This window comes from Saccostrea echinata, unplaced genomic scaffold (assembly GCF_033153115.1).
Source record: "Saccostrea echinata isolate AGI-Se365-2 ecotype Australia unplaced genomic scaffold, CSIRO_AGI_Sech_v1 ptg000041l, whole genome shotgun sequence".
Taxonomy (NCBI): domain Eukaryota; kingdom Metazoa; phylum Mollusca; class Bivalvia; order Ostreida; family Ostreidae; genus Saccostrea; species Saccostrea echinata.
In genome coordinates this window covers 3,444,794-3,466,745 of record NW_026889790.1, presented here as the reverse complement: position 1 = coordinate 3,466,745, position 21,952 = coordinate 3,444,794, and the positions used below count along the sequence as shown (strand labels likewise).

The 21,952-nt window shown below is 33.4% G+C and overlaps 1 protein-coding gene across 4 annotated transcripts; it reads left to right on the top strand.

The window, feature by feature from the left end:
* Positions 1-213: 213 nt before the first annotated feature.
* On the top strand, positions 214-20,911 carry LOC133200777 (ras-related protein Rab-3). 4 transcript variants are annotated; one of them, XM_061336568.1, is made up of 5 exons: positions 214-313; positions 11,393-11,617; positions 13,688-13,806; positions 17,558-17,682; positions 18,922-20,911. In XM_061336568.1, the coding sequence occupies exons 2-5, from the start codon at positions 11,393-11,395 to the stop codon at positions 19,110-19,112; spliced, it is 660 nt and encodes a 219-aa protein (XP_061192552.1). In that variant the 5' UTR covers positions 214-313; the 3' UTR covers positions 19,113-20,911. The 4 variants fall into 4 exon arrangements, with proteins under 4 accessions (XP_061192552.1, XP_061192550.1, XP_061192549.1 ...); XM_061336566.1 differs by lacking the exons at positions 214-313; positions 17,558-17,682 and adding exons at positions 4,945-5,001; positions 16,268-16,392; XM_061336565.1 differs by lacking the exon at positions 214-313 and adding an exon at positions 4,958-5,001.
* The last annotated feature ends 1,041 nt before the right edge of the window (positions 20,912-21,952 follow it).

Below are 21,952 nucleotides of genomic sequence, written 5' to 3'. Positions count from 1 at the left end.
CTAAAATCAAATCCACTTCTGATTTGATGTCGAGTTCCGGAAAAGTTCTTGTAAGCTCAAGATTTAAAAAAAAGTGGTTTATCTTTTTTAAAAATTTCGATGTGATTAAATTTCTCTGAATATATTTTTAAACATGTTATTGTATTTTATTATATTAAAATCTGTTTTTAATCAAAGTCGAATAAGTTGTGGAAAGAACTGTTGTCTTCCTTTTGCCACGAAGTACATCCGGGAAATTTTATGAAAAGCAGACAGATTCAGATTGTGGATAACTTTGCAAAGGTTCCTTAGAAGACAAAGTGACCAGTTAAAGGTACATTAATTTCTACGATGTAATAGATCTTCTACCAAGTGGTTCTTCGTCCTCCTTCCACAATATCTCTATTAGGCACGTGGAATGCTGATAACAAGCAAATCAGATGCCGCATATTTCAATTATTGATTTCTCTTGCATGAATGATAATGAGAATATCCAAACATTTCACTTCTCTTGCATTAAGGATGTCTTAAATTCATGCACTGAGTGAATGTTGGTTTTGGAACTGTAGGTTCCAACAAAAACATTTAATGTTTCGTAAGTCATCACACATTGCAAATCAGTTAATCTTTTTTTAAAATAAATATTATTGAATGAAATGATGTCTGTATCCTATGAAGGATTTCTGTTGGTCCTAAGATCTGTTGTGTTTTTATAGATGCTTAGGTTACTTTTCACTCCCCAATGTGCCAGAACATGGTAGATGCAACTTTATTACAAGTGGCATGTTTACTTGACTTGAAGGCACACTTGCATGCTTATTATCCCCTCACAACAGAGATGGAGGGAATAAAGTACTGTGACTGTGTGGGTGAATGTGTGCATAACAGAAGTGACATTATTTGCACCAGGATCAATGTACAATGCTGCTTTTATTTATACATAATTTTTAATTTATTCACTGAGTTGTTTGCAATCAGATAACTTTAAACAGGGTCCTCTCTAGGATTTTGCTAACTTGAGTCCCAGGACTCAAGACTTCTGAAAAGGTTGCATCCCAGCTAAATTTGATGTGTCCCAGAAAAATTATGTGGAGTCCCAACTAAATTATTCCAGTATCCTTCCATCCAAACATCAATAAAAATCTTTATTATTTTATAAATTTGTTTATGCAATATTAACATATTCAAATATATAAACTGGTAATGCATTCAAGCCATATTCTAAAATACATGTGTAATCAATTGCCATAAAAATTAACTTGGTGTTTAAGGTGTTTATAAAGCTAAAATTAACTGTTTCATAATCAATTAGTACCCAAAAGTTGACTGTATACAATCACAGGTGTCATGTGCAATGAGGCGTAACTAATCCTGACGGTCATCTGCACTGGGTGAAATTCATGAGATAATCAAGCCGCATTGTGTAAACAAGCAGTAATTATGGTTTCTAGATAGAACTCAAGATTTAAGAGTGTTTTTAAAAAAAGCTGCAGTGTGTTTATAGCTGTTGGAGTTTGGCATGCAACACTATTATGACTATGGACAATTAAACATGAAATATCTTATAATCAATCCCTGTTTAAAAAAAAAAAGAGAAATAGGTACAAGAGAAGTTGTTTCTTGTATAAACTTTGATATTTACAGGAAGGTTTCGATTAAATATTTCTTTGACAAATTCTAACATCTAAATTCTCCGTTTTCGAAAACACCCGAATTTTCTCACTACTTGTAACAAGGACACATCCACTCATGAGTCTGCGGACGCATCATTTTTAAGAACCTTGTGTCCCAAGAAATTTTGCTGCGTTTAGGACGCAGATTCTTGCGTTAATGAGAACCCTGTTTAAAGCATACAGTTTAAAAGTACAGTGGCATGAGCTCGTAAATATGTGATACAAATGCTAATACTTTATATCGCGATTACTTAACTTAACCAAACTCTTTTTCATTGTATCTTGGAAACATCGATTAGCTTGGGGCATTGTGCTATTGAACACACTTTGAGATCAATCACTGTAGATTTTTAAAGGACATATAAGAAAGAAGTCCTGGTGAAATATTTTGCTAAATGTTCGGTGCACCAAATAAAAATTTAGGAGATGCTAGATCTCTTGTGTTACATTTTTGTTGATATTTTCCGCAAAGGTGACTCTTCAAATAATAAATTCAAATTAATAATAAATTCTTTCTGACAAAGGTTACTTTTGGAAGTCTAAACATTTGGAATGATGACTTACTTTTTGAGTAGTTAGAATAATCTAACTGTGTCTTGGGACAAGCCCTCACCACAGTTAGAAGACGTCCCATATACTTGCAATGTAGCAATGTAAAAAGACAGTTAAATCAACCATCTGTAGTATTTTTGTAAAGTAGGTCAAAGGTCAAGTAGACTATTATGCTGGTATTTTTTCATATGTTTTGTGGCAGACAGTGCGTATGCTAAATAGCATAGACTAACCTCATAAATGTCAAAAATATGCTGTTTATTGGCACAATGAACTATTTTGAAAAGTGGGTCAAAGGTCAAGTTAAGGGGTCATGAGGTCGGTAACCATAGTATTTTAGAAAAGCCAAAGTATCATGCAATATATTTACAAATATCAAATCCATACCAAGATCTTACAGTTCTCAAGATATAGGGTGTGACAGAAGGTCAGACAGATGAGTAGATGGACAGACAGACACAAGGTAAAGAGATCCTTAAGTGATATATGTGGATTTTCATGTAAACAAAGGGTTTGTGTGGGGTTATTTTAAAAAATTCACGAAATGCAATGGTTTGTTGTTTAGCATGGAACACTTTTTGAAATTGTGTGGAGATAAATTTTGCGAAATTTTACTAATTGCAAAATTCACAAACATTTCCCCCATGTTTACAGTATGCTTTGCTGTATAATTATCTTGGGAAAATGGGCACTGAAATTTTCTGAAACATCCGCTTACAGATTTAATTTTTTTTTTGGGGGGGGGGGGTGTTTCTCGTTTTGCACACTTTTTAGCTCACCTGAGCTGAAAGCTCAAGTGAGCTTTTCTGATCACCTGTTGTCCGTCGTCCGTCCGTCCGTCCGTCTGTAAACTTTTCACATTTTCAACTTCTTCTCAAGAACCACTGGGCCAATTTTAACCAAACTTGGTACAAAGCATCCTTGGGTGAAGGGGAGTTTAAATTGTTAAAATAAAGGGCCAAGCCCCCTTCCAAGGGGAGATAATCAAGAAAAGACAAAAATAGGGTGGGGTCATTAAAAAATCTTCTTCTCAAGAACCACTGGGCCAGAAAAGCTGAAACTTATGTGAAAGCATCCTGGGGTAGTGTAGATTCTAAATTCTTAAAATCATGACCCCCGGGGGTAGGGCGGGACCACAATAGGGAATCCAAGTTTTACATTGAAAAATGTAGAAAAAATCTTTAAAAATCTTCTTCTCAAGAACCACTGGGCCAGAAAAGCTGAAACTTATGTGGAAGCATCCTGGGGTAGTGTAGATTCTAAATTGTTAAATTCATGACCCCCGGGGGTAGGGCGGGGCCACAATAGGGAATCCAAGTTTTACATTGAAATATGTAGAAAAAATCTTTAAAAATCTTCTTCTCAAGAACCACTGGGCCAGAAAAGCTGAAACTTATGTGGAAGCATCCTGGGGTAGTGTAGATTCTAAATTGTAAAAACCATGACCCCCAGGGGTAGGGCGGGGCCACAATAGGGAATCCAAGTTTTACATTGAAATATGTAGAAAATATCTTTAAAAATCTTGTTCTCAAGAACCACTGGGCCAGAAAAGCTGAAACTTATGTGGAAGCATCCTTGGTTAGTGTAGATTCTAAATTGTTCAAATCATGACCCCTGGGGTAGGGCGGGGCCACAATAGGTATTACAAGGGGGAAATCGGGTGAAAAACAGCAAGGCCAAAGTTACTCAGGTGAGCGTTGTGGCCCATGGGCCTCTTGTTTTTGGAAGTAGCAAAATGCATACAAAACAGAATTAAACCATTGCAGTGTGTCAATAAGCATTAAATGGATTATGGATAAGTTATAAATATGTAATCTTCCAGATTTGCATGTTTTAGAGTTGAATTGTACCATTTAACTTTTTAAATGAAGTCACAAGCATCATCAGCTTGTTTAACGAAGTCTAAAATGCTAATGATTAACATTTTGTAATGAGCAAGGAAATTGTGGGTGGAAATATTACTAAATATTTGCTAATCATTATAGTGTTACATAGGAAATCAATATCATTATAAACATGATCTCTAGGTAATTCCATTTGATCAATAAAGTGGACATCCATTGTAAACTGAGTAAATAATCTAAAATTCTGAGATCATTGATTCAAGTTTTTGGGTAATTGCTGTTGAATGACCAATTATCAGGCAATTTTTGCATGAATAAGTCATTGCAACATTTGCATTATTTAAACATGACTGATTTAGCTATTGCTCTGACAATACCCTTTATCATAATAATAAAAAAAGGATTATCATATGCAGATACTAAGAACAATACAGGGTGTACCCACACTAAATACAAATTAATCCACTTTATTTAAACCCTGTTTTTCTATGGGGAGTTTTAGGAAAGTATATCGAGTACAGGAAAATATCACTGATTCATGAAGTGTTATGAAAACACTTTTGTAATTAAGTATATTGCAATGTGTTAATGTAATTACACATTTTTATGAAGAAGCTAGTTAAGGACAATGCCTAGACCCCCCTCTTTGTTTACTGTCCAGATTATGACAGGTAGTAGCTGATGTTGAATGAAGAGATTATAGCAGGTAACAGTTAGGTGTTAATTTATGACTGGTCATAGTGACACTGTCTTAGACCAATTGGATCAGTTACCCCGAAATACCCCCCTGTCTTATACTAGTGCAGTCTGGGAGTATAGTGGTTATAGAAAGCATCGGAAACTGTTCAGCCACTAGATGACAAGCTGCGATAGAATGGTTTATTGATCAGTCTAGTCATAGTGTTTTAACACATCGCAAGGCTTGACCCATGAGGCAGGAGGGACTTGTTCAGGTAGGGTTATCCCTGGGACACCCCTGTAATCATAGTAATTGTTTTGCAATCAATGTGCACAGAATAATGTACAATGTACATGAAGTGTAAAATTTTTGTTATATTTTAAATGCTGATCAGGCAGCTAATGCAGTCAGGCAAGACTTCCAGCAATAGGATTATCTTTCTGATGTAAACTGACTGTCACTTAGCATTGTCACACTGAATCTATAGTCCTGTCTTTTGCTGTCAGTGTGCCTTATTTTATAATATAATAGAAGAGGAATGAGAAACACATCCATGGATTAAAAGTATCATTTCTTATTCTGGATGGCATTTTATCTCCTAAATTAAATATTTATTAAAGCGTATGAATGATGGTTATCTCCTTTGGTAATACTTATCTTATTACATACATGTGTCAGTAGAAACTGAAAGTACATTTCTCTATTGTGTAGTTAGATGAATTTCTATAGAATTTCATTTTGACCCGAGGATGCTGGATGATTTAAGTACAAATATCCTGTGAATGCTCAGGTATTGATAATAAGTGCTTCCAATATAAACATTGTATAAGTACTAAGGAGTATGGCTGGCATTGTATATATTGAATTATATTCATCTTAAGACCAGAGAGCTAGTGTTTAGTATACACGAATCTTCACTTAGAATGGCCATTGTGTTGTGAATGAGTTGGTTGTTAAAGGGACATTGTGTCCATCTTTGGCATTTAATTAGATGTTTAAAAAAAAAAAGAAAAGAAAAAATTTGTTTCCTGTTACCAAACCATTTCATTTCATAACCCACAAAATTAATATTTTTCTTTGGTTGTTTTTAATTTTTAAAATAAACTAGCTGAATCTGTAGAGGAATCTCAAGTTCATTTGAAGTATGGGGAAAATATGGTAAGGTGTGGCTTACATGATCAGACCTTAAAACTCCATGTCTGGTGGATCATATATGTAAAGGATTAGTCTGTTTATTTTTTATGTAGTTGTCTTATTGAGTACAGCTTAAGTCAGTCAAGAAAAATTCTAATGACCTCATAAAACATGTTACAGGAAACAAACATTTATATTCATTTACCTTAGGATGAAATTTTACCTTTTAAAGTTCAGTGTTTAAATACTATTTTATGATTCTATCAAGGCATCTAAATGTTATTTTTATGATACGACTTTTGACTGAAGAGCCAAAACCAGTGATCTAAAATACCATTCTTAGTATAGATACAGTAAAATACGCTTATAACGAAGTGCCAGGGATGGATGATTTTGTTTTCTTTACAAATATATTTCTTTATATCCATTAATATAAATATAAATAAGAGATGTCAAAAATATACAAAGATTTTCATTTCATTGTGTGGTTTATTTTTCTGCAGGTCAAAGACCAAATTTAGGTTTTGAGCAGATTCATTTTTCTTTGACACATGTTTAACTAGTTGCATGTTTGTATATTATTCAAATACAAGCACATGATGAAAATTCTGTTTCAAAAGATAAATATATTTGCAATTTCGGCTTAAATCTGTTTAAAGTTTATGGTTTTGAGACCAAAGAGCTCATGCAATCATCAAGTGTCCGTTGTTTAATTGTCTAGCTCTCTGTTTGAAGTTTTCACGTTTATATATATATATTTTATGGTGTTTGCAACCAATGAATTATGTAGGTCAAAAGTAAAAAAAAACAAAAAAAAACAAAAAAAAGTTTTTCAGTGATTAGGTAATGTCTGCAGGTTTTCCATAAAAAATATGCTGTTAAGGTCATATGCAGCATACATGTACACATACCTTAATACAAAGTACCTTACCTATACAGATAATTTTTCAAGATATTCTTGATTTTAAGTAATAGTCCTATTAGATATTCTGAGACTAAAAATCAGCATTCATTACCAGGTGTTTTAGAAAGATATCAAATGATGAAAATCCTTGTGTTATTCAAAGAAAAATTTAAAAAAAAATACAGTTTTAGATGCCCCTCACGATTTAGGTGCACAACATCATTAGACATTATGAAAGTGACACAAAGGTCCTTCAATTATTAACTGGAAATACCAATAAGTAAATATGTTCAAAACTATATCGCATATGTCCTTATCCAAGAAATTTAATTTTCTTCCAAAAGAAGAATTAAAATGAAAGTAGGATTTTGGTTCAGACTATGAATGATATCATCAGAAATGTTTTCTGTGTGCTAGCTGTTTTTCTGAGTATTGTGTTTTTCAAATGTGAAAGTTAATTAATATATATAAGTTTGTTATGGTGTCACAATGAATATAAGAAAATATAGGCAATCCAAAATCATTATTTTATCATCTCTTAAAGGGGCCTGGACACAGATTTGCAGTTAATATTTTCTCAGAATGTCGTTGTCATTGAATTCTAAAAATATTCATGTAAGTTCAATTTATTTAACTTTTTTTTTTTGGAATAAGCATAGAAATTTAAAATGTAAACAATGCAACTGTGTCCAGACCCCTTTAAAATCAGAAACCAACCCAAATCATAGTGATATGAAAGTAAATATTATCATAAGCTTTGAAATTAAAACTTGTTAATGTACAGGTGTAAATGTTATATAATTTGAAATTAAAAATTCTTAATATTAAAATAAGTCAAAACTATTCATTTCCAATTTTCTTACCGATTTAACATATTTCTTCTGTATTACCCAGGGTTGTCTCTAAGAATTGAAATAGCAGGGGACATTAAAAAAGTAGAAGGGGGTTTGGGGTTCCTCCCCTAACGGGGTTGATTGAAAATACCAGAATAACCAAGGAATTATGTCATTATAGGTGGGGAAATTCTCCGACCCCCAGGTCTTATGGATAACCCCGATAACCACACATAAAAATTTCTGAAAACTCTATAGGATAATCAGATATACATAATATATTTTTTTTATGATTGGAATAATTGGGCAGAATTTCATGTGATAAAATTTTTTTTCTCAAATTTACCACAGTGTCTCATTCTGTACATAATCTTGTGAGGTAATGTCTCTCTACATACATATACACATTGTAGTCTAATTCACATCAGAAGGGTGCCCAGATTTCCTAAGAGAGAGACTGAATAAGGGTTGTTATGGTAACTGATCAATATATTGAGTTAATTGCCGATATTGCAGCATTTGAAGTCCTTGCTATTTAATGTTTGCTGCTTATTGATGTTGCAGCTTTTTTATCTGAAAAATTCAAGACAATGTGAGAAGACCTAGGAATCAATTGCTGTGTTTTAAAGCCATTCAGACTGCATTGATTTGTATAGGAATTTAACGGACTGCCGATCTATATGCCAGTCTCCTGTAGGCATGTGATCGTAGCATGTAGGCCTTCAGGGCTCAATAATTAAAACTGCAGTTCAACGAACACAGAGAAGAGTCGTACAGTGGAATCACTGAGGACAGATATAGATTCGGTAAAATACCCGTAGGATAATGCTACTTGTAGTGGGAAAAGTGACTTTGGTAGACTGTCCTTATCATTACTAAATCAATGCTTCTCTCCTAACAAGCATACTGCTGAGGCTAATAATAGCCCTGATAATGTCAGTCAGGCTGATTAGAGAAAAATGTCACAAAATCAAACACAGCAGCTCCATTCATGGTTTTAGCATTTAAATGGAAGCAGATTATTACACCCCAGTTGACATACCATACATCATTGTTCCTTATAGATTATACCAGCTTTCTTAGCTCACCTGAGCAAAAGGCTCAAGTAAGCATCTCTGATCGAAATTTGTCTGTTGTCCATTATCATCATTGTAAACTTTTCAGTTTCATCTTCTTCTCCAGAACCACTTGTCAAATTTCAACCAAACTTGGCATAGAGTATTCTTAGTTAAAGGGATTCAAGTTTGTTCAAATTAAGAACCACACCCTCTTGCAATGGGAGGTAATCAAGAAAAGGCAAAAATAGGGTATGGTACTTTAAAAATCTTCTCAAGAACCATTGGTCCAGAAAAGAAAGTTATGTGAAAGCCTCCTGACATAGTGTAGATTTTAAATTTGTTCAAATTGTGATCCCAGGGGTAGGGTGGGGCCACAATAAGGGAACAGAGTATGTAGTGAAAATTAAGAAATCTTTTTTTTCAAGAACAGCAGGGCCAAGATTAATCAAATTAATATGCAAGCATCCTCAGTGCAGATGTGTGTTCAGTCTGTTGCCCCCTGGAGGTAGGGTGGGACTACAATAGGGGATCAAAGTTTTACATTGGAATACATACTATAGTATAAATTAAGCTTTTAAAAATCTTCTCCTGAACATCTAGGCCATGATTAGTCATGTGATTAGGCAAGTGTTTTCAGGTAGTGCAGATTCAAATTTGTTTTCATGAGGGTAGGATGGTGTCACAATAAAGGATCAGAATGTTACAAGGGAATATATACTGTACAGAAGATTCTTTGTTTTAAGCGAGTGCTGTACATGTAATTCAAGAATACAAAAATTTAAGCGAGTAATTTTATTTCGCAAGTAGTGCTTCTCACAACATTACACTGTAATAAATTTCTCACATATATTAATGAATCTACAGTTGAAAAAGATTTTAAAATCTCAAGAACAGCAGGACCAAAATTTGTCATATTAATATGCAAGCATCCTCAGGAATTGCAGTTTCTTCAAATCATGGCCCTTAGGGTTAGGGTGGGACCACAGTACTTGACAGTAGGGGATCAAAGCTATACATTGGAATATTTAGGAATTTACCATAAAAAATTACTAATCAATAAAGAGTAGCAGGTCCCTTTAAAATCATATTAATTGAATATGCAAACATTCCCAAGTTGTTTGGATGTTTTTTTTTTCTTTTTCATATTATGGATCCTTGAGTAAGACAGGAGCTAGTTAGGAATCAAATTTTTCTTACAGCATGTATAGAGATAAAAAAAAAACATCTTTAAATATTTCTCTCCAGAACAGATAGTCATATTGAATACCCAATCTTTCTGAAATCTTTCTTTGAACAACAGCAGGGCCAGTGTGACTCAGGAGAGCATTGTGGCCCATGGGCCTCTTGTTTTATTTTTAGTTCATAAAATTGATCAGTGGAGTATTTTCTCCTAAATACTGGGGGGAGGGGGATTAAAAAAAAGAGCTTTTCAGATGTCAATTTTGCACAATGAGATCAGGAGTCCATTTAATTACCTACTAATTACATGGTTATCTGTTTATGGATACCTCTAAATGTTCGGAGTACGATTTCATTGAAATTTCTACAGTTGTAAAAGGTATGCTGTAGGATGAGAAAGAAAAACAACTAGGTGGTGGATCTCCTGAAGAATTGTTTTTTTTTAAAGTTATTTACGGTACACCAGCCATTAATACAAATTAATTAAGCTACATGAATTTCAAAAAAAGTTGTACATGGTTTCATCGCAAGGAAAATTCGGTAAATATTAAGATGGATTCAATGAAAGATGGGTGAATATTTAATTTATTGGTAAGATAAATCAGGCTTTTGGAGGTTTTAAATACTCTCTGGAATTCTGTGTTAGTCTGAATTGTTATGTACTGTTGATGTTAAGCATATAAATAAAACAAATCTATTTCCATATGTAATATAGTCTGAAGAACGTCATAAAAATCTTTAAAACAGCACATATGCCTTTTGTGATCAATTGTGTAGGCCTTAAAGAAAGGGAGAAGGAGAGGAAAGATTTCAATAGAGAAGTCATTACCCCCTCAGTTAAGTGAACCTGTATTACTGCGTCAGTATACAGTAAGCTGAGAGCTGATTGGTTATTGGAGTAAGAAGCCAATCAATAATGTTTTTACTGATGAGAGTCTGACATCACAATCAGAGACTGTTGTATTCTGTGTTGTTACGTGGTCTCCAGCTGCTGGTCTTGTCTATTTCTAGCCCTGGGGGTAGCTCTCACCCTCACTCTAACATCTACTACCAACCTCTGCCAGCTCTTGGTGTCATTTGGTGTTTGGATTATTTGACTTTGTGTGTGTTTGTGTGATACTTGAACTGTATTGAAAAGGTATTTGTGATTTGGTCATAGAGTTTGTGTTTAAGAAGTATGAATTAGATTATTGGTAGGAGATTTTAAACTGCCTGTTGAGTGATGTTACATAAAATGATATTGATTATAGACCTATGTGTAATGTATACAGGATAGCACAGTGTTGACTGGTTATTTCAGGGGTGGCTGTGTCCAGGCATCAGATGCCAGTGGTATTCACAGGGAGTCAATACAATTTGTTATTACCTCCCTTCTCAAAATATACAACTGCATAATAACTCCTATTTTGCTTTCAGTGTTCAGTATGGGACCGTAAAGTAATCTTGGAAATGACTTTTTTCTGTATTAGCTGTGTAAAATTATGGATTGTCTTTGTAGGAGTACTATTTTTCAAAGTTGGATGTAAAGTTTACAGTAATTTTTTTTTTTTTTTACAGATGGCATCAGCAAATGATTCCAAGTGGCAGAAGGATGCCGCAGACCAGAACTTTGATTATATGTTTAAACTGCTCATCATAGGAAATAGCAGTGTGGGAAAGACTTCCTTCCTGTTCCGATACGCTGACGATTCGTTTACGTCAGCTTTCGTCAGTACTGTCGGCATTGACTTCAAAGTAAAAACTGTGTTCAGACAAGACAAGCGGGTCAAACTCCAGATATGGGTAGGTATTGAGGCAGTGATTCAAGATAAGTTGAAAGGTTTACTTGTCATTGTACGACACAAGAACTTGTTTCTTAGGGTAGGGGGAGAACATTGAAAAATTTACAGATAGGAAAATTCATCATTCTATGGTAAAAAAATGTACTGCTCTGTTGTATAGGTTATAATTAACTCCTGTCTTTCTCAGATAAAACTAGAAAGCTAACTATGATTGCAGGATTTATTCATTAGAGGGAACTTAAATTTATGACCAAATCAGTCTTAAAAAATAGAGCATAAATTTAAATTAAAGAACATTCTTTAATCAGGTAGCATAAAATGGTATGTATACCTTTCTGCATCAGGGCAGCTATGCAGTGATATTGTCAGCATATTAAGTCACATTAGATTTGTAATTCAGCATTATTACATCATAACATCTGTTTAATTTCACCAATATTAGCAAGAACTCAACATAGTTTTTCTCAAATTTCTTCTGTTGCATGTCTAACATTAAAGATGAGACTTAAGATCAATTGCAATGTTTTACTTCAACTCTTAAAATCCGCTGCAGCTTTCATTTCCAATTACAATAGCATACTGTACATGTTCCATACTATAATTGAACAGCAGTGACATTTGATCAAATCATAGGCATGATAATTAGACTTTATAGTTATAGATACATGACTTATAATTTTGATACACAGTGCCAGGATGGAATCACCATTACAAAATTTTTAAAAAAGTTACGTAAATCTCATCATCGGTTGGTTTTGAAAATAATATGGATGGCTGTTTAGTTTGTTTGCATCTTTATTTTATTGTAGTTAAAGCTCAATATAAGGTACTACAATTTCATTATTCAGAAGTTTGAAGTAAGAACCATATTCTTTAATCAATAATAGTCAAAAAAATGTCTTGATAAAATCTAAGTATGTAGACAATAAATTATCTATAAGTAAGCTCTTCTGTTGTAAGAAGGGAATGAATACAGTTCTCTAGCCTTTATAGATTGATTCTGAAACAGAATTCCTGTCAGGGAGGCTTTACAATAATCAATCAGTAATTAAATATTTATAAATGTGTCCCATCCTGTCAAATCTGGTAAAATCAAACTGTTTTATCTTGTACTGCAAATTGCTTAATCTCAGGATATTACATTTTGTTTGAACTGCATCACCGTGGTTACACACAGTGAGTTGGTATATCACTGTGTTATAGAGGGGAAGTTATTCTCTGTGATGTAATTACAAAAAAAAGCTTTCTGTGAATTGTCACACAGATATTTTACTGCAGAGCTAACCTATAACATTTTGAATTTAATCAAATAGTAATCTAGTACACTTAAAAAAAAAAAAATATTGGCATTTCATGATGAACTAGGATTAGTAAACCTGACATTCAGTGAAATCTGATACATACTTTGATAGGTGAATTTCCATTTACATGATTAATTAGAATAATTTCCAGTCTTAGCTTTGCAACACTTAGATTGAAAATGCCAGCCTGGTCAAAACAGTGAGAAATGTACTTATACACTGCTAGACTAATGCTGTTTAAATAAGCTTGTATTACTGCACATCACTTTACATTGACGACAACTTTATTTTCGCTTAATATTACAAGAGACAGTTTGCTCAGAAAATTTAATTCTCGCACATTTTTTAATATCATGTTACATACATTTAAGTACAATAATAACCGGAATTCATGAAAATTTGTCTCGCTTATAAATACCATGATATATACTGTACGTGTACATAAATTGGCGTATGGTATTCAAAATTTAGCGCTATCACTGGGTATTCAGTAGCTGGCGTAATCATGAATTAGCACTACATAGGTCTGCCCCATGTATTGTGTTTATTAATGAATATTTTTAACAGTATTCATTAATTAGCACATTGTTGTCTGCGCCAAAGGCGCTAAAATATGAAGCCCGCTTTTTTAAGTACACATACAGTAACTATCTCTTCAAATAAGGTGTCACAAAAATTTGGTGATCTGCAATAAATGCATATATCATTTAGAGAACTGTTTTATACGACTGGAGATGTTGCAGCTTGTTATTGTAACCTCTGTATTACAGGATACGGCGGGCCAGGAGCGATACCGCACTATCACGACAGCCTACTACAGAGGTGCTATGGGATTTATCTTAATGTACGACGTCACAAACGAGGAGTCCTTCAACGCTGTCATGGACTGGTCAGTATCAACGATAGTCAAAATTATAAAATACGCAGAGAAGGGATGTATGATATGTAGCATTTATTTCATTTTTGCTTTAGGTGTCTAAAATAGTGTTCAACTTGTTAAGAAAATTAAGAGAAATGGTGACACAAGATCATGTATGGAATATATTGCATACACTTTTGTCATGAGGGAGCCACCTAGTATCAAAAGGATTTGTGATATACTCATTACATGATCAAGTGTCAATAATGTAACTGATTTGTCCAATGGTGTCCTGGCTTTTTTCTCCTGCTTTTACACAGTGAGGGTATTATTAACCAATGTCGCATCAGTTCAGGCATTTCTGGACATTTTTCAGCACAGATTATAAGATGTCATTAAATTCATTAATGGATATTATGCCCTGGCACTGACGAATTTATTTAATATAGGAGCTGAAGGAGAAAGCTGTGAAACTGTACAATTTTGTGAATTCTGTTTTTTTTTTAGTTTTGTTACTTTTAGAAGAAATTAATTAGAATGAATTGTCTGTTGTAGAATAATTATTCTACTAACTATTAGTCCTGAGCTGTGTAGTGTGTTTTTACAAATGCCAAACCTGACTGAATAGCCATCCCGACTGAAAAATGAATTGAACTTAAAATGGAGAATTTGTACTGTTTATCAAACTGAAGAAAATACCACTGTGAATAGATACTGCAGTGAACCATTTCACTCCTTGTGGTTGAAGCTCTTGCTTTGCAATTGTGAGGCCTGGATTCAGTTTTTAGGGGCCTAGTCAACCGTGTATTCTCTGTTCCTTTGCTAATTTTTAATCTTATATGTTGGTTTGTTGAAAAAAAAATCAGCTAATTGTGCATCTGAGTTTACCAATGATGTAAAGTAGGCAAGCCTAGTTAATATTCAGAAATATCACATATGCAATAACCAACATATCACCATTGTATGCAATATATATCAGTCTTAAAATATTAAAGAAAAAACAATGCACCATTGGACAAATTTAGACTGAGTCAGTTCATTGTTACTGATAATTAGACGATGCTAACACATACATATGTAGATTTGTCCGAGCATGTCTGTGCAGCTGTTGCACTTATAATAACAACATGCAGAAATCATATGACACATATCCTTTATTTAATATACTGGGAATGTCCAGATATATCTTTATAAATTCCTAACAGCTGTTCTCCAACTTTAATTTTCTGTTTATATCATGTAGTCATTGCAATGTAAAAATCATGTAGTTTATACTATTTTGCATATAAAAATGCATGAAAAATAATGCAGATCAAATTTATAAGAGACCTATAGTGACAAAGATGTAGCTGTAGCTTGTAGTAATTGGCATGTGGTTAATTAAATTCATTGTGGGTGTGAAATATATCTGCCAGGTATACAATACAGGATGTTGTCATTACCTTGAATTACCTTGACATCTCACCTGGTACATGTATTCACACCTGTTTCTCTGACAGGTGCCCTCAGTTTTCATAGCTTTACAAGATTACATTTATGAATAATTACATGAAATTAATCATTTATCAATTTTACATAGAAAAATCATTGAACAGTAAAATAGAATCATGGGTGGGACAGAGTTCATTGGCCATTATGATTTCCCCCTTTTTACAGAGTAAATGAATGTACACAAATCTGAAAATGACCCCACATGCACATACACTATTATGTGTAAATATTGAACATTTTTATTTATACATATTGAATATTACAAGTAAATATTATTTTGCATCATTTAAACGAAGGTTGATCCAAAGTAATGTCACAACTACTATAAAATCTTTAATTATCAAAAGTTTTTAAAAAAACTTTATATACTTATACCTCTGTCTATTTTTTTCTTTTTTCCCAAAATTTAATTCAGATATATACAATATTTTATAAAATAAATACAATGTTGGGCTCGCCCATTGCCGCACGGCAGGAATGTACCAACGTCATTATGAACTTTCTCTTAGACACTCGTTTTGAATCTGATCATACATAAGATCTATACAGAAAGGAATGAATTAAGAAATAACTTTAATACTACAACCTAAAACAAGACCATTTATAACAAAATGCAGTAAAGATTAGTAAAAAGAAGCACGTTAGAGGTTAAAAAAGATTTGTGGATGAACTGAAAATGACTACCAAAAAGTAACGCCATGCGGCGATATACAAAACCGAACATTGTTTTTTATGTTAATATTTTATATGTATTTTATATAAGTGAATGAAATTTTAAGGCAGAAATTAAAACAAACAGGAGTGTGAGTATGTCAAATTTTGTTGATAACAGCAGTTGTGACATAACTTTTAGATCAACCCTTGTAATATACTTTATTTTCACTTATTTTGGGTTTTCTCTTTCTTCCACAACATCTGACCAATGTCTTTCTTATGTTTATATATCCAGTTACACTGCTGAGTTTATTTTGTGGCCTATTCCCACTTTTTGTACACCTAGGTGCACTCAGATCAAGACTCATGCTTGGAGCAATTGTTGTGTTTGTCTGGTGGGTAACAAATGTGATTTGGAGGCGTCACGTGAGGTCTCCACTCAGCGGGGTCAAGATCTGGCCTCAGAATTAGGTAATGTTATAACCCTACCACACACACACACACACAGACCTATCCCAATTCCCTCTGTTAGCCTACCTCATATACTCAGAAGACCAAAGCTTAGGTGCAGGCTTGCTTCTTTTCCTACTGCATATTTGCATGAAGATCAGGAAAACTCAAGGATAGAAGCTCTGGAGATTTTATTACTGCATTTTATCGTGTCAGTTTTGACAAAATGTTTTGATTTAAAAAGTAAATGAAAAAAGGGTAAAAATTTTGAATAAATTATGAGGTTAAAAGATTATAATTCTTATGAATTTAGTCAAATTACAAATTAAAATGTTGATGAATCACCGCAGGTTGAATTTCTTTAAGGCTTCATTCCATGAGTTTTCTCAGGCTGAAAATCACGAACAGCTGGAAACAGTAATATAGACTAATGTAGACTAATATAGAAATGTAACAGGTGACAGCTTTATCTTACTCAGTTGATTATGGTTTCAGCTTTGGGGTTTATTATTAAGTGTAGTTCTAACTTTACAAGGACAAAGAATCAAGAAATAAATGAGGCAACACATGGAATATCAGTTCTGTCTACTTAAGCAGAGCTGTTTACTATTTCAGAAATTCCATATTTATTCCAGATTTTTGTTTCAAAGTACAGATTATGTATTGGCCTTCTGAAATTCAGCTTCTGGGTTATGCTCAAAATTTTCTAAATTTTTTTTTTTGATGTCATATTAATACTGAAGTAATGATAGGCCTGATTTATACTGATTTATATTGGGATTGTCATTCCTTCAGGATGCTGGCAAATTGAAATTGAAGTATAATAATAAAAAAAATCATTCATTTCTAAAAGTTATCAAAGGTTCATTAGGAAATTAATACAACATATTACATTATGGATGAAGAACATTAAAATTACTGAAAACTTCAGAATAGGGTAAACACCTCTGCTTGCTTCATTGATTGGACACCCACTTCCTCTAGACAGAGTGATAAGTTATTTGTTACTTGATCCTTTGTTTTTGTATTAATCAGTAGCTAGTTATAGTGATTGGTTAGATTCTGTTCCTAGAAATTGTGAAGGAGGAGACAGGGGGAGAGACAAAGGTCAATAGGTCAGGCAGAAGGGACAGGTGTGTGGCCAGAGGTAACCGGGGTGAAGTGACTGAGGTTTTTGCTTTTACAGGTGTACACAGATAAAGACTTACTCATGGGACAATGCCCAGGTTGTGCTGGTTGGCAATAAATGTGACCTTGAAGATGAGAGGGTCGTATCCACGGAGAGAGGGAAGCAGTTAGCAGATCAGATAGGTACAGGATCGGTGTTGTCATCTCTGAGACTTGATCATCAGTCACACCAATTACATATATTCTTAAATCATGGAGTCTGTTAGGATGAAAGGCATCTACTCCAGTGTGCCTTTTTGAAGTATTCTTATTAAAGATAGAACTAAAAATTAAATCTCTACATTTAGTATTTCTAAGTATACTGCCCTATGAGTCCAGAGCTAAACCCCAAGTTATAGAAAACACATAAACAAGTGGACATTGATGTAAAATTCTGACTGCTGATACAGTCCCTACTGTAATGAGTTGTATTGATTTATTCTGAGCACAGCACAGATCAATATTGTGAAAACCCATGGCTAGGAAGAAATGTCAGATAGTGAGAGAATGTAGCTGTTATGTAAAGCTATTTGTATTGCCTTTTTAAGTCAGGAAACAAACATATATTGATATTGGCCACTGGGGAGTGATATAACACTTTTCTGTTTCTCCTCAAGACCAATTGGTCTGCCACTTCATTGGACTCTGTGGGGAGAATTAAAGAAGAAATTAACAACTGCTATACATATATCAGTATCAAAAGGAACTATAGTAAAAAATAAAATCTGAATATTAATTTTATTTGTTTATATAATTGATCTTTACACATGTTTCAAAAAGAATAAAATTTAAAAATTATATATGTAAGTTTTATGTGAGTTTGTCTATAACAATAATTTATTATTATTATTATTTAATTATTTTTTTCCCAAGAAGATATATTTTAGGCAGAACCATATGCATAATATAGACTCTGTAGTCGCTATAACAGAAAGTACATATAACTAGGAGTGATGTCTTATTATGGATCATGTATTTTTAGATAATTTCATTCCATTCAAAGGGACTCTCAGGCTCACATCTAAGAAATCTGGATCAATAGAATTGCTATTTTTGCTTTTAGACAAGCACTGCATTAGTTCTACGCAGTCATGTTATTGCTTTGGAATATTTATTATCTCTTTCACCTATCCCTTTGCTATCATATGAACTGAAAACACAGAAGCATGAGAAAAATGGGTTTCAGGCAAAGATTTATCTTGATAAATCGAATGATTCACCATAATATTTTGCTGAGTCTTTAAAATTAATTGAAATGTGAAGTTTTATGTAGATTAGAGTAAATACGATTTTTACTGTTACATAAATAACTCACACATGTACAATGTACCATAAATTGTCTTAATATTAATTTTTCACAGTAAGACTTTTGAATTTTTGCAGGTTTAGAATTTTTTGAAACTTCAGCAAAGGAGAATATAAATGTGAAGGCGGTGTTTGAACGCTTGGTGGACATCATCTGTGACAAAATGTCTGAGAGTTTGGACCAGGATCCTTCCCTTGTAAACAGTCAGACCAAAGGAACACGACTTACTGAGAATCCCAATCCAGAGAGTGGCAGTTGTCAGTGCTAGGGACTTAATCCCTCCTACCCTCTCCCGGGCATTCTGAACTGTAATTAGTGACACCCATCATAAATATTACGCTGAAAAAAAAACTCATCTACTCTATAAGAACTGTTGTATGAACGGCATAGTGCAATTGATGGATTGAGAATGTTATGCAATATATTCTAGTATTAAGGAGTTGTTGTTCTTGTTAGGGTAGTCTAATGTCAGGAACTGTTTGTATATCTCCCTACTCTGTATTCCTAGGAAGCACATTATTAATCAAAGCATGATGTATAAAATGTTATTGCACATTTCTCACAATTTAGTTTTACAAAGTGTGGATGATATTTTTTGAAGTATGGAGATTTTTTAGTTATGTGTTAAAATTCATCAGATAGAGAGATTATCATTTTTACGCAATTTATGTCTGATTTTATGACCTACATGAATGTTCCAGTCATTGACAGCTGAGGGTGGTCCCTATATAGAGTTCTTGTGATCAACTTTGTGATGTATTAATCAAATTAATGTTGATGTATGTGATTGAAACCAAGTCTCTACTTAGGGAAAAAACCCCATCCAGAATCTCTTATATCATTTTGCTTAACAGTTTGCAAAGTTTATGTTACTTATTTTTTGATTTGTTATTTAAAAAAAGACATATGTTAGACTAAGTTTGTATTTTGTTTATATTTTTGGTGACATTCCAACAGCAGGGTGTTCATGTAGCATTTCTTGGTTTACAATGGCTTTGTCTCATGAGACAGGTGCTTCCAAGAGATTAGGTTCACAGATGTATATCTAAAGAAATCCAAAAGGTAGTCATACAACACTACCAAGTTCAAGCAAAAGGACATAAAGGTGCTCACACTAAGCTGTTAACATTTGGTCTTTATTTAAAGAAATCCCAAAAGTTAAATCCGTTTACATTCATAAGAAATCCACATGTACCTTATACTTATTATGGCTACAGATTCTGATGCTTTGCTCTCCAGAAATCTTATGTATTAGAATCTTTGGTTGTGGTGTATTTATATCAGTTATATATTATGTTTATATGTTTACTGTTGTTTATATTTTTGTTAATTATTTCTACATATATACATGCATGTAAATGTTATATACATTCCAAAGTTTATCTCTTTACTGTGGTTGTGAATTTTGTTTCTGTTTTATGCTCATTAATTTAATCTGAATTGAAGCCAATATCCCGAAACCAAATTGTAAAGCTATAGGAAAACCTCCATCTGTAATTTAGGTAGCTGCTGAGAGATCAGATACTAAGTAATTAATCTGCATTGTTGTTGTCAAATTCCATAAGGCTGCTAGGGTATGTGAATCATTGGGTCCTTCCATTTTGTCAGTGTTTTAAAAACATTGAAATTCTTGTTTTGAGAAACATGGATGGAATTGCTTTTGTATTACATGTTCTAATTCATAATAATGATTGAAGATATTACTGACATTGTATTTTAAATATTTTTCTGATGAGTAGAAAAAAGGAATTATTTTGTGTAGAATAGAGGTCATTTGCATATTTTCAATGGATTTGAGTAAAGTTTTTACAGTAAATCTAAATGCTGAATACATTTAAGACACAATCTGTATTGTATGTAAATCATACATCGTTAAAACTTTTGACAAATTTCTCATTATTATGGAAGGAATGAAGCCTGATGTCATGGTGACATATATGAGAGGTCTTTCCGCTCTGTAGAATCTCAGCACTGTAGTAGCCTCTTGTGTATGTTTGTTTGTCTGTGTGTTTGATCAGACTAGATCTTGTTAATCAATAGTAACAGACCAATAAACTGGTAACAGTGTTCAGTTTTTGTGTTTTTATTACCTTTGGGAATGAAGTTGGATGGAGGATTTGTTGTGATTTTGTCCCACCTTCTGTAAAAATTAAGTGATTTTTCTTTGTCCCAAAGCAAGCTTATTTATGAATCTTTTTCTTGAGACATTAAGTAGACAGCTATACAGATGAGAGATACATTGTGCGTATTTTCCAGTATTCTGGGGTTATTTTCTATTGTGGGGTTAACTACTCAATAACAGGGTTAATTTATGCTTCATGTGACCGTGCAAGGTAAAAAAAAAAATAAAGACTTAACCCCATAAGATTTTCAGACATGTTACGGACTTGTCTATAGTAGGTATACCCCATACTAAAATTCACCCCACTCTGTAATAAAATTATGAACATAAAACTGCAGTATGAAAGAATGTACAGAAAATTGTTTGGATATATGCACTCCACTAAAGACTGAACTACCGAAAGTAACCCTGTACCATTATCTTTTGCACAGCTGAGCAGACAATAAACAGACAGTTAGACAGATTATGCATCCCATTATAATAGTGTAGAACAGTCTTTCTACAATAGTTTTATTCCTTCAACCTAAAACAGTTATACACAGTCAAACCTTGTTACCTTGAACCCAATGGGACTGAAGGAAACTGAGTTGATATTGAGGTTAAGATACATAGAGAAACAAGAGCCCATGGGTAACATCAGTCACCTGGACACTTTAGATAGAGATCTGCAATAATCAGTTCATTATTAAATAGAAAATCTCACTAGGGGGGATTGGTGGTGATGATTTGAACAAACTTGCTTCCATATTGTTAAGACTAATCATGACTTTGCTATTCTTAAGATTTTTTCCAATATATTCCCATGTAAAACTTTGATTCCCTTTTGTGGCCCATCCTACTCCAGGGGTCATAATTTGAACAACTTCAATATACACTACCTGAGGATGCTTCTGTATTAATATGACTACTCATGTTTTTAAGATATTTCCTATATATTCCTATGTACCACTTTGATTCCCTGTTGTGGCCCCATCCTACCCCCAGGG